Raw genomic sequence first — 11,450 nt, forward strand, 5'->3', positions numbered from 1 at the left:
CTATATCAAAACCAAAAATGGATAACCTCAATATGGTTGGATGGTTCAATAAAAACTTCAGCAAACAAGAGTTTGAAGTGAAGGACGAAATAGCAGCCAGGAAAAGGTTGCTGTTGGGGACACCCAAATTGCGGCGTCACTGCAGAGACCAAAAAGAGAGGACGGGCGAGAGTGCCAGAGTCCCTTTGACGTCGGGGGTATGGCAAGTGCCATTGAGGCCGCCGTAAAAAATAGTGGTCCGACATCAAGTCGGTTGCTAAGAAGAGGGGAGCTGAGAGGCCAGCTGGAGGAGAGAAGGTGTTGTCCATGATAGGAGAGACGGTTATTTAGGTAGTTACGTTAGCTAGCTAACGCGTAACGACATTATAGCCAACATAGCTAACAACGTTAACGTTAGCCAAGTTTTTCTTTGCAAATTGACAAGCTAACGCTCGCTATGTAACACTTCTAGAATATTGTAATATATTATATATTATATATATTATCATTACTAGCTAGTGTAAGAAATGCTGTCTTCATTGACCTTAACACATAGCTATAATACTGTTATAATGCCTTCCTTATTAAAGCAGACTTTGTTGCAAATATCTTGCTACACCCCACAGTTAAACACGTTCTGCCCGTAACAGATACTAACCTCACTCCCACACGCAGGGGAGGATGGCTGACTCAGACCTTTTATGACCACTGATAAGGCAGGCATGTTACTATACGAGCACGCACACGCACATGCACACACACACACACACACACCCTTGTTTCAGGCTGGGTTTCCAAGAACAAAGAACAGTACCAAGAACCAATGGGACATTGACACCAGCGTGGAGGGGAGGGGCCTCCACTTACAACGACCAGTCAGGAGCACGAACTGCCAGAATCTACCTACGTCATTCACTGTATAAAATGTACTGCACAATATGTTTCGTGACTCGCTTCTGCTAGTTCCTTCTGAGCTAAATGAACGAGTCCGTGCACGCTTTGCTCAGATATCTTTACATCCGAATAAACTGTCTTATTATACCTTATCCACCTCGTCCAGCGTCTCAACTTGGTCTCATTTCTCTAGTAACGAATCATCAACACTAGCTAGATAATGCTCATTGAATTAGTTTTCTTGCTGTATTTAAATGTCCGGTAGCCAACTGTGTCGGTGGCAGTGGCGCAAGAAAACGTTCATGGTTACAAAAGTATCCATTTGTCAGAAGACAAGGGTTTAGCTGTCCTAAAGCTAAGACATTTCCAAGAAGAAATCCTAAAACATTATTTTCAAGAATCCCATTTCTTAACTTTTTTATTAGGAAGAAACGTAGGGGAAACATTTACATTTCCAATAACTTTGAGGAATAGCAACTTTGCTTAACTATCTTCACAAGTCTATAGTTAAGGAAAAAATGGCGGTTAAGAAGACATTTCTTCTTAAGGTTTTGTGAATCCGGCCCATGGATGGCAGGGAGCTCGGGCCCAGTATAATACTAAGCCTTCCGCACCACCGGCTGTAGCGCTTTGCGGTCGGGGGCGTTGCATTTTCCATATCAAGCGGTCATGCACCCAGTCAAAATGCTCTCTGGTGCAGCTGTAGAACTTTTTGACTATCCGAGGGCCCGGCCCATACCAAATATTTTCGGCCCAAGGGGTAAGAGACATTGTTGTGCCCTCTTCACGGCTGTGTGGATGTGTGTTTACACCATGTTAAATTCTTAATGATGTGGACACCAAGAAACTTGAAACACTCAACCTGCTCCACTACAGCTCCGTCATTGTGGATTGGGATATGCTCTCCCCTCTCTCCTGCAGTCCACGCTCAGCTCCTTGGTCTTACTGACGTTGAGGGGGAGGCTGTTGTCCTGGCACCACACTGCCAAGTCTCTTACCTCCTCCTTGTAGGCTGTCTCATCACCATTGGTGATCAGGCCTACCACCGTTGTCGTCAGCAAACTTGATGATGTTGGAGTTGTGGGTGAACAGGGAGTACAGAAGGGGACTAAGCACACACCCCTGTAGGGCCCCCGTGTTGAGGGTCAGCATGGCGGAGGTGTTGTTGCCTACCCTCACCATCTGGGGCCGGCCTGTCAGGAAGTCCAGGATCCAGTTGCAGAGGTTCAGTCCAAGGGTCCCGAGCTTGGAGCGGAATATGTTGTTGAACGCCGAGCTGTAGTTTATGAACAGGAATCTCACATAGTTATTTCCTCTCTTGTCCAGGTGGGAAAGGGCAGTGTGAAATGCAATTGAGAGCATCATCTGTGGATCTGTTGGGGCAGTATGCTAATTGGAGTGGTTCCAGGTTGTTTGGGATGATGGTGTTGATGTGTGACATGACCAGCCTTCCAACGCACTTCATAATTACAGATGTGATGTGCTACAAGGTGATAGTCATTTAGGCAGTTTACCTTGGAGTTCCTGGGAACAGGTATAATGGTGGTCAGTTTGAAACATGTTAGGATTATAATCTGGGACAAGGAGAGGATGAAAATGTCTGTGAAGACACTTGTCTGCGCAAGCTGTGAGAATGCCACCTGGTATTCCATCTTGAACAATGCATTGGCCTAATCATTAGTTATCAACAGCGATTGATGCACTTACGATTATGAAGAGTAGGACTGGTAATCTGAGAATCCACCAAACCCAGTCATGTACCCTTGTCTCCCAGCAGCTTGAGGAAAAAGGGAAACATATTCATGTATGTGAACTATGATGATGCAATTGTCATCTGTTTAAAATAGTCTATGACATCCCATTAATCTGTAGTTTACCCTTCATCCTCATAGAAGTATTTTGCCAAGCCCCAGGATACAATGACAATCATTGGCAAACCTATGTAGAAAAACGAAACAAAAATGGTTTAGTTAAATCCAATCCTCTCATTTCAGTTAATAGTTCACTATCAAGTCTGTCTCTTAACAGATCAAAATGACATGACATTGCTAGATGACATTGACATGGTATCAGTAGTGTTGTTGTAATGTAGAGTGGACAGGTGTTCGTACCCCAGCCCAGGATGATGTACCACCAAAGGTGTTTCTTCTTGGAGAAGAAGGAGAGGCTGACCAGGGTGTGGAGGTAGTGTCCCTCCACCAGCAGCCAGCTGTAGTTAGCCATGATGCAGTAGTTGGAGAACATCACCACTAACTTACACACCACCTACAGGATATGATCAGAAAATACACTGCTCAAAAAAATAAAGGGAACACTTAAACAACACAATGTAACTCCAAGTCAATCACACTTCTGTGAAATCAAACTGTCCACTTAGGAAGCAACACTGATTGACAATAAATTTCACATGCTGTTGTGCAAATGGAATAGACAAAAGGTGGAAATTATAGGCAATTAGCAAGACACCCCCAATAAAGGAGTGGTTCTGCAGGTGGTGACCACAGACCACTTCTCAGTTCCTATGCTTCCTGGCTGATGTTTTGGTCACTTTTGAATGCTGGCGGTGCTTTCACTCTAGTGGTAGCATGATACGGAGTCTACAACCCACACAAGTGGCTCAGGTAGTGCAGCTCATCCAGGATGGCACATCAATGCGAGCTGTGGCAAGAAGGTTTGCTGTGTCTGTCAGCGTAGTGTCCAGAGCATGGAGGCGCTACCAGGAGACAGGCCAGTACATCAGGAGACGTGGAGGAGGCCGTAGGAGGGCAACAACCCAGCAGCAGGACCGCTACCTCCGCCTTTGTGCAAGGAGGAGCAGGAGGAGCACTGCCAGAGCCCTGCAAAATGACCTCCAGCAGGCCACAAATGTGCATGTGTTTGCTCAAACGGTCAGAAACAGAATCCATGTGGGTGGTATGAGGGCCCGACGTCCACAGGTGGGGGTTGTGCTTACAGCCCAACACCGTGCAGGACGTTTGGCATTTGCCAGAGAACACCAAGATTGGCAAATTCGCCACTGGCGCCCTGTGCTCTTCACAGATGAAAGCAGGTTCACACTGAGCACATGTGACAGACGTGACAGAGTCTGGAGACGCCGTGGAGAACGTTCTGCTGCCTGCAACATCCTCCAGCATGACCGGTTTGGCGGTGGGTCAGTCATGGTGTGGGGTGGCATTTCTTTGGGGGGCCGCACAGCCCTCCAAGTGCTCGCCAGAGGTAGCCTGACTGCCATTAGGTACCGAGATGAGATCCTCAGACCCCTTGTGAGACCATATGCTGGTGCGGTTGGCCCTGGGTTCCTCCTAATGCAAGACAATGCTAGACCTCATGTGGCTGGAGTGTGTCAGCAGTTCCTGCAAGAGGAAGGCATTGATGCTATGGACTGGCCCGCCCGTTCCCCAGACCTGAATCCAATTGAGCACATTTGGGACATCATGTCTCGCTCCATCCACCAACGCCACGTTGCACCACAGACTGTCCAGGAGTTGGCAGATGCTTTAGTCCAGGTCTGGGAGGAGATCCCTCAGGAGACCATCCGCCACCTCATCAGGAGCATGCCCAGGCGTTGTAGGGAGGTCATACAGGCACGTGGAGGCCACACACACTACTGAGCCTCATTTTGACTTGTTTTAAGGACATTACATCAAAGTTGGATCAGCCTGTAGTGTGGTTTTCCACTTTAACTTTGAGTGTGACTCCAAATCCAGACCTCCATGGGTTGATAAATTTGATTTCCATTGATAATTTTTGTGTGATTTTGTTGTCAGCACATTCAACTATGTAAAGAAAAAAGTATTTAATAAGAATATTTCATTCATTCAGATCTAGGATGTGTTATTTTAGTGTTCCCTTTATTTTTTTGAGCAACAACAATATGTGGATACCAGTGGATCTGTGCAGGGCAGTCAAGTTCTTCCACACTGATCTCGACAAACCATTTCTGTATGGTCCTCGCTTGTGCATGGGGGAATTGTCATGCTGAAACAGGAAAGGGCCTTCCTTAAACTGTTGCCACAAAATTGGAAGTACAGAATCGTCTATAATGTCATTGTATGCTGTAGCGTTAAGATTCCCTTCACTGGAACTAAGGGGCCTAGCCCGAACCATGAAAAACAGCCCCAGACCATTATTCCTCCTCTTTCAAACTTTACAGTTTGCACTATGCATTGGGGCTGGTAGCATTCTCCTGGCATCCGTGAAACCCAGATTCATCCGTCAGACTGCCAGATGGTGAAGCGTGATTCATCACTCCAGAGAACACGTTTCCACTGCTCCAGAGTCTAATGGCGGGGGTCTTTACACCACTCCAGTCGACGCTTGGCATTGCGCATGTCAATGGCCGAGCAGTCGCCTGCTCTGCCATTGAAACCCATTTCATGAAGCTCCCGACGAACAGTTGTTGTGCTGACGCTGCTTCCAGAGGCAGTTTGGAACTCAGTAGTGATTGTTGCAACCAAGGACAGACAATTTTTTAAGTTGACCGGGGCAGCTCTAGCAGGGCAGAAATTTGACGAACTAACTTGTTGGAATGGTGGCATCTTATGACGGTGCTTCGTTGAAAGTCACAGACCTCTTCATTAAGGCCATTCTACTGCCAATGTTTCTCTATGGAGATTGCATGGCTGTGCGCTCGATTTTATACACCCGTCGGCAACGGTGTGGCAGAAATAGCCGAATCCACTCATTTGAAGGATTGTCCACATACTCTTGTGTGTATATAGGAGGGGTATTTTAGTATGTCCATATCATAACAACTTTTTTCAATAGTTACAAAAGTGAGGTATTCCACTTTCACACACTAAATTACTAATGTCTCTAACAATGTGTTCATCCATTCACACATGCATTGACAGTCACTACAAAGTACAGTAGATACGTACTGGGTAGTCGTCACAGTGGTAGAAGTCTTCATCGGTGAAGAGCACAGAGTCTTTGATGAAGATGAAGGTGGCACGCAGGATGAAGGAAACGAAGAGTTGGATGTGGATGTAGTTTCTGGTGCAGTGCAGTTTCCTAGACAACAGGAAAAGTGTAAAAGCAGTTTGAAATGTCCTCCTTGACCAACATGCTTTTGTAATATGTTTAATCCCCCACTGAGACCCAATATTAAGATACGCATGTTGATTACAGTGTAGTTTATTGGGTACCAACATGGATTATATTTCTTTATCATAACAGTTCTTAGACTTGATTCTCTGTTTCTCACCTAAAGAGACAGAGGATGGTGATGGCGATGGTGAGAGAGATTAGAGAGAGAGCGTAGCCTGCTGTGTACATTGTCTTCACGTAGAGGAAGTACATGTGGGAGTCATGTGACTGGGAGGAAAAAGAGGCCTGAGGTAAGAATTGTTTTACATAAATTGTCCATGTATTTTTAAATCAATGCTCAACACTTATATGGCTTTCCCTTATTTTTAAGTAATTGTCCTGAATCAAAGACAAAACCAGTAATGTAGCACATACTAAAAGTACACATGTACCCACCTCTCCAAGTAAGTGTAAGGTTTCGTTGAAACATGCATGCTCGTAAGGAGGGAATGGGTCCGTCCAGCCCGTGTCTGTGCAGTTCCGGGACACTTTACCTGGAAAATCATACAGCCTCATCAATACTTACTTGCTGTACTGTTCAAATAAACTAATTATGGCCAGCAAAATAGTCAGCATCAGAGTAAAAAACCTTGACCATAGAACAGACCTAAGATTTTCTAAGACTACATAGTACGCAGTTTCAATCTCAGGTATTTTAGTGCAGGCAGTCGTTATTGCAGGATTCATTTGTGTTATGTAAGGTTGTCATAAATCACTACATGATGAAGCTGTTTCCACAAGCAGACCTTTTATGAACTCCTCTGTTCTTTTAGTCGATCGCCTGTATGAGCATCAATCGACAGTTTATGGTAGAAAGACAAACATTTTTGTATTGAATGGAAACAAATGATCTTGGTGGTGGATCATTAACTAACTAACACACTCATAACAGCCAGGGGTGGGGTGGGGGTCTAACACATCATAACAGCCAGGGGTGGGGTGGGGGTCGAACACATCCTAACAGCCAGGGGTTGGGTGGGGGTCTAACAAATAACAGCCATGGGTTGGGTGGGGTCTAACTCATCGTAACATCCAGGGGTGGGGGTCTAACACACACATCGTAACAGCCAGGGGTGGGGTGGGGGTCTAACACACACATCATAACAGCCAGGAATGGGGTGGGGGTTCCTCACCTTCTGATTTGAAGAAATTGGGACAGTTCTGTGATGCAGTTTCCCCTACAAAAGCAGGAGACCAGCAATTCAAGTGGTCCCACATACCCTTGCAGTCTGAATAAGAAAAACAAATCAGGTACTGTTTTCTTTTATCTCTCAAATTATAATCAAAGTGTGTAGATAATTTTTTTTAATGGGGGGGGGGGGCTATCTATTATTATTATTTTTTTGTCATTTAGCAGACGCTCTTATCCAGAGCAACTTACAGTAGAGTGCATACATTTTATTACATTTTACATACTGAGACAAGGATATCCCTACCGGCCAAACCCTCCCTAACGACGCTATGCCAATTGTGCGTCGCCCCACGGACCTCCCGGTTGCGACAGAGCCTGGGCGTGAACCCAGAGACTCTGGTGGCGCAGCTAGCACTGCCCTAGACCACTGCGCCACCCGGGAGATACATCTATACATGTGTTTGGTGGTTTGTTGTCATGCATTATAAGGCAAACAGTACAACGGCAGTCCTTGTTTGGTCGTTGTGAATAATTTACATTTTAGTCATTTATACTCTCTTATCCAGAGTGACTTACAAGAGCAATTGAGGTTAAGTGCCTTGCTCAAGGGCACATCAACAGATTTTTCACCTAGTCGGCTCGGGGATTCGAACCAGGAAACTTTTCGGTTACTGGCCCAATGCTCTTAGGCTACCTGCCGCCCATAGTCCAGTAATAACAAGAGGAGCAAGACAAACAGCTCTGATAATCTGATGAACTGTTCTCACCAACATGACAGTAATGTTGAACTCAAAGTGGGTAACTAACTACAACGATAATGCTGTATGTTGAGATGTAACCTACTCTATACTGCCACTAGAGGGAAACCTAGTCCACTGTCAAACTGGCTTGGTTCCCAGTGATGCGCTGATGTGTGGTGCTGTTTCAGATTTTGATACCTGTGGGACTGGAAATGATTTTACTCTTATGTTGTATGCATATCATATAATGCCATTAAATAAACAAATTCTAAGAACATTGACTATTATGGAATAGAGAAGGAACATGTTAACCTATATTTGTTTAGCTTAGGAAAACGTGACACACCATGCTGGGTATGAATTTCTAAGGGGGAAAAATACAAACGGTCTCATCTCACCTGGTTGGGGAGTTTTGGACACATTATGCAGTTGCAACTCATGAAGGCACCGCTCCTCCTCTCTAATAAGTATGATGTACGGCTCACAGTCTGCTTGAACCTTTCATAGTTAAAAAGAAAAAGAAGGTGTGCATGTGTCATCTCCCCATAGCCTACAGTGCCTTCAGAAGGTATTCACACCCCTTGACTTTTTCCACATTTTGTTGTTAGGCTGTATTTAGAATGGATTAAATTCAGTTTTATGGTCACTGGAATTAAGAGGAATTATGTTTTTTTTTTTTTTTTTACGTTTACAAATTAATAAAAAGCTGAAATGTCTTGAGTCAATAAGTATTCAACCCCTTTGTTATTGCTAGCCTAAATGAGTTCAGGAGTAAACATTTTCTTAACAAGTCACATAATAAGTTGCATGTTTTTTTATTTTTATGACTACCTCATCTCTGTACCCCACACATACAATTATCTGTAAGGTCCCCCAGTCGAACAGTCAATTTCAAACACAGATTCAACCACAAAGACCATGGAGGTTTTCCAATGCCTTGCAAAGAAGGGCACCTATTGGTAGATCGGTAAAAAATGTTAAAAAGCAGATATTGAATATCCTTTTGAGCACGGCAAAGTTATTAATTACACTTTGGATGGCGTATCAATACACCCAGTGACAACAAATATACAGGCGTCCTTCCTAACTCAGTTGCTGGAGAGGAAGTAAACCACTCAGGGATTTCACCATGAGGCCAATGATGACTTTGAAACAGTTAGAGTTTAATGGCTGTGATAGGAGAAAACTGAGGATGGATCAACATTGTAGTTACTCAACAATACTAACTTAATTGACAGAGTGAAAAAAGGGAAGCCTGTACTGAACAAAAATATTCCAAAACATGCATCCTGTTTGCAACAAGGCACTAAAGTAATACTGCAAAGAATTTTGCAAACAATGTACTTTTTGTCCTGAATACAAAGTGTTATGTTTGGGGGAAATTCAACACAACACATGGAGAGTACCACTCCATATTTTCAAGCATAGTGGTGGCTGCATCATGTTATGGGTATGCTTGTAATCGTTGGAATGGGCACAGGCAAAATCCTAGAAGAAAACCTGGTTATGTCTGATTTCCACCAGACACTGGGAGATTCATTCACCTTTCAGCAGGAGAATGACAGAAAACATAAGGTCACATCTACACTGGAGTGTTCCTGAGTTGCGGAGTTACAGTTTTGATTTAAATCTGCTTTAAAACCTATGGCAATATCTGAAAATGGTTGTCTAGCAATGATCAACAACCTATTTGACAGAGTTTGAAGAATTCTGAAAAGAATAATGTGCATATGTTTCACAATCTTGCTGTGGAAAACTCTTAGAGAGACATACCCAGATAAGACTCACTGCTGTAGTCTCCACTAAATGTGAAAATAATATACACCGAGTATACCAAACATTAGGAACACCTTCCTAATATATATATATATATAAATAAATATTTTTACAACATTTTAGATTTTTTCCCCCGCTTTTATATTAAAGTATTGTGTAGATCGTTGACAAAAAAAAAAAATGTATGCCACTTTGTAACAACACAATTTGGAAAAGGTTAAGTGTGAATACTTTCTGAAGGCACTGAGTGCACAAAACATAAAAATAAGTATTCCTTAGTTTCTAATTTTCTCGAAATCTAAAGGCATACCCTTCAACCTAGATTCTCTTTCCATGACATAGTAGACTGCCCAGGTGTAAGCTATGATCTATTATTGATGTCACCTGTTAAATCCACTTCACCTCAGTATAGATAAAGGTGAGGAGACAGGATGATTGTGAAGCCTTGAGACATGGATTTTGATATGTGTCAATTCAAATGTGAATGGGCAAGACAAAATATTTAAGTGCCTTTGAAAAGGGTATGGTAGTAGTTTGAGTGTGTCAAGAACTGCAACACTGCTGGGTTTTTCCACGCTCAACAGTTTCCCGTGTGTATTAAGAATGGTCCAACAGACATCCAGCTAACTTGACACAATTGTGGGAAGCATTGGATTCAACATGGGCCAGCATCCCTTTGGAACGCTTTTGACACATTATAGTCCATGTCCCGACAAACGGAGGCTGTTCTGAGGGCAAAAGGGGCTGCAACTCAGTATTATGAAGGTGTTCCTAATGTTTCATACACTCAGTGTATATGTATGTACCTTTGCCAAACATGCCCAGCTTTTTCAAACACGCGTGTGCATTCTTACCTTCAAGTACATGCCCAGTAGGATTCCAATAATTCCAATGTGCATTTTGTCAGTCACAAGCATCATTTACCCAAAAAATTTAACCTAATTATAGACTTGAATAAACTGTAAACTGACTTTCGGTACTAAAAGTCTGAAATAGTCGTCCTATTCAAAGCAGCAAGTCATCAATCAGCATCCACTGGCTTTGTCCAAACCAACTGCATGTGTTTTGTTTGTGCGGTTATTACACCTGACCATTTTATAATATACTAGTACCAAAGACAATACAGTATGAAGATAGGCAGAAGATGCTTCTCCAATTGAAATCCCCGAAAACGCTTGTAGGCGAGGTCATGGTGATGTTGGCTCGCTAAACTCATGCGCAGAAAAACGTAATCGGTTATTAACGGTCGTCTCACGCTGTACTGCGCATGTGCATGCCGTCATATCAAAGGCACTCCTTCGATATAACGTTGTTTTCACTTTCACGGGGTTGTAGTAATACCATGTTCAACTGCTTAATAGATTGGCTCGAATCTAGGTTGTGCCTTTAGATAAATTAACGACTAAAGATTAATTATTCGCTTCTCTCATTCACTTCTCAAACCCGGTTTTGTATGCTGGGTCTGTTTTGCAAGCGTTCCCAGAAGTGTGGCGATGTTGCGCCTCTGGGTTTAGAAACTCTTTGCTAGTACTAACCACTTCCCACCGAAGCATTACTATAGCGACGAGAGTGTTTGGTGGATGTTCTGTAGTTGAAACAACAGGTACGTGCCGTTTTCAACCTTGAAAAGCACCGACACCATGCAACGAATAAAAACGTGTGTTGTTTATGAGCTACTAAATCGAACCTAAAAAAAAACTGTTTACAGACTAATAAATCCAGAAAGTCGCACGGTTGTCATGTAGTTTGATAACAATCTATAGTAGCGAGCTGTTCCTCTTTGCTAGCTGCTCCTCTTTGTTGTGCTAGCTTCCACTCTCTCTTGCTAACCCGTCCCTAGC

At 43.4% G+C, this 11,450-nt stretch overlaps 1 protein-coding gene across 1 annotated transcript in view; it reads right to left on the reverse strand.

The window, feature by feature from the left end:
• The window catches only part of LOC139532941 (secretin receptor-like), a 17,301-nt gene extending 6,793 nt beyond the window's left edge, over positions 1 to 10,508 (reverse strand). The window contains exons 1-9 of the mRNA XM_071331091.1: positions 10,464 to 10,508; positions 8,232 to 8,331; positions 7,095 to 7,190; positions 6,358 to 6,455; positions 6,080 to 6,189; positions 5,754 to 5,886; positions 2,985 to 3,138; positions 2,751 to 2,811; positions 2,581 to 2,650 (exon numbers count right to left, since the gene is read on the reverse strand). Coding sequence (XP_071187192.1) covers positions 2,581 to 2,650; positions 2,751 to 2,811; positions 2,985 to 3,138; positions 5,754 to 5,886; positions 6,080 to 6,189; positions 6,358 to 6,455; positions 7,095 to 7,190; positions 8,232 to 8,331; positions 10,464 to 10,508 — 867 coding nt within the window. The remainder of the gene's footprint in view (positions 1 to 2,580; positions 2,651 to 2,750; positions 2,812 to 2,984; positions 3,139 to 5,753; positions 5,887 to 6,079; positions 6,190 to 6,357; positions 6,456 to 7,094; positions 7,191 to 8,231; positions 8,332 to 10,463) is intronic.
• Between the last annotated feature and the right edge of the window lie 942 nt (positions 10,509 to 11,450).

This window comes from Salvelinus alpinus, chromosome 10, assembly GCF_045679555.1.
Source record: "Salvelinus alpinus chromosome 10, SLU_Salpinus.1, whole genome shotgun sequence".
NCBI classification, from domain to species: domain Eukaryota; kingdom Metazoa; phylum Chordata; class Actinopteri; order Salmoniformes; family Salmonidae; genus Salvelinus; species Salvelinus alpinus.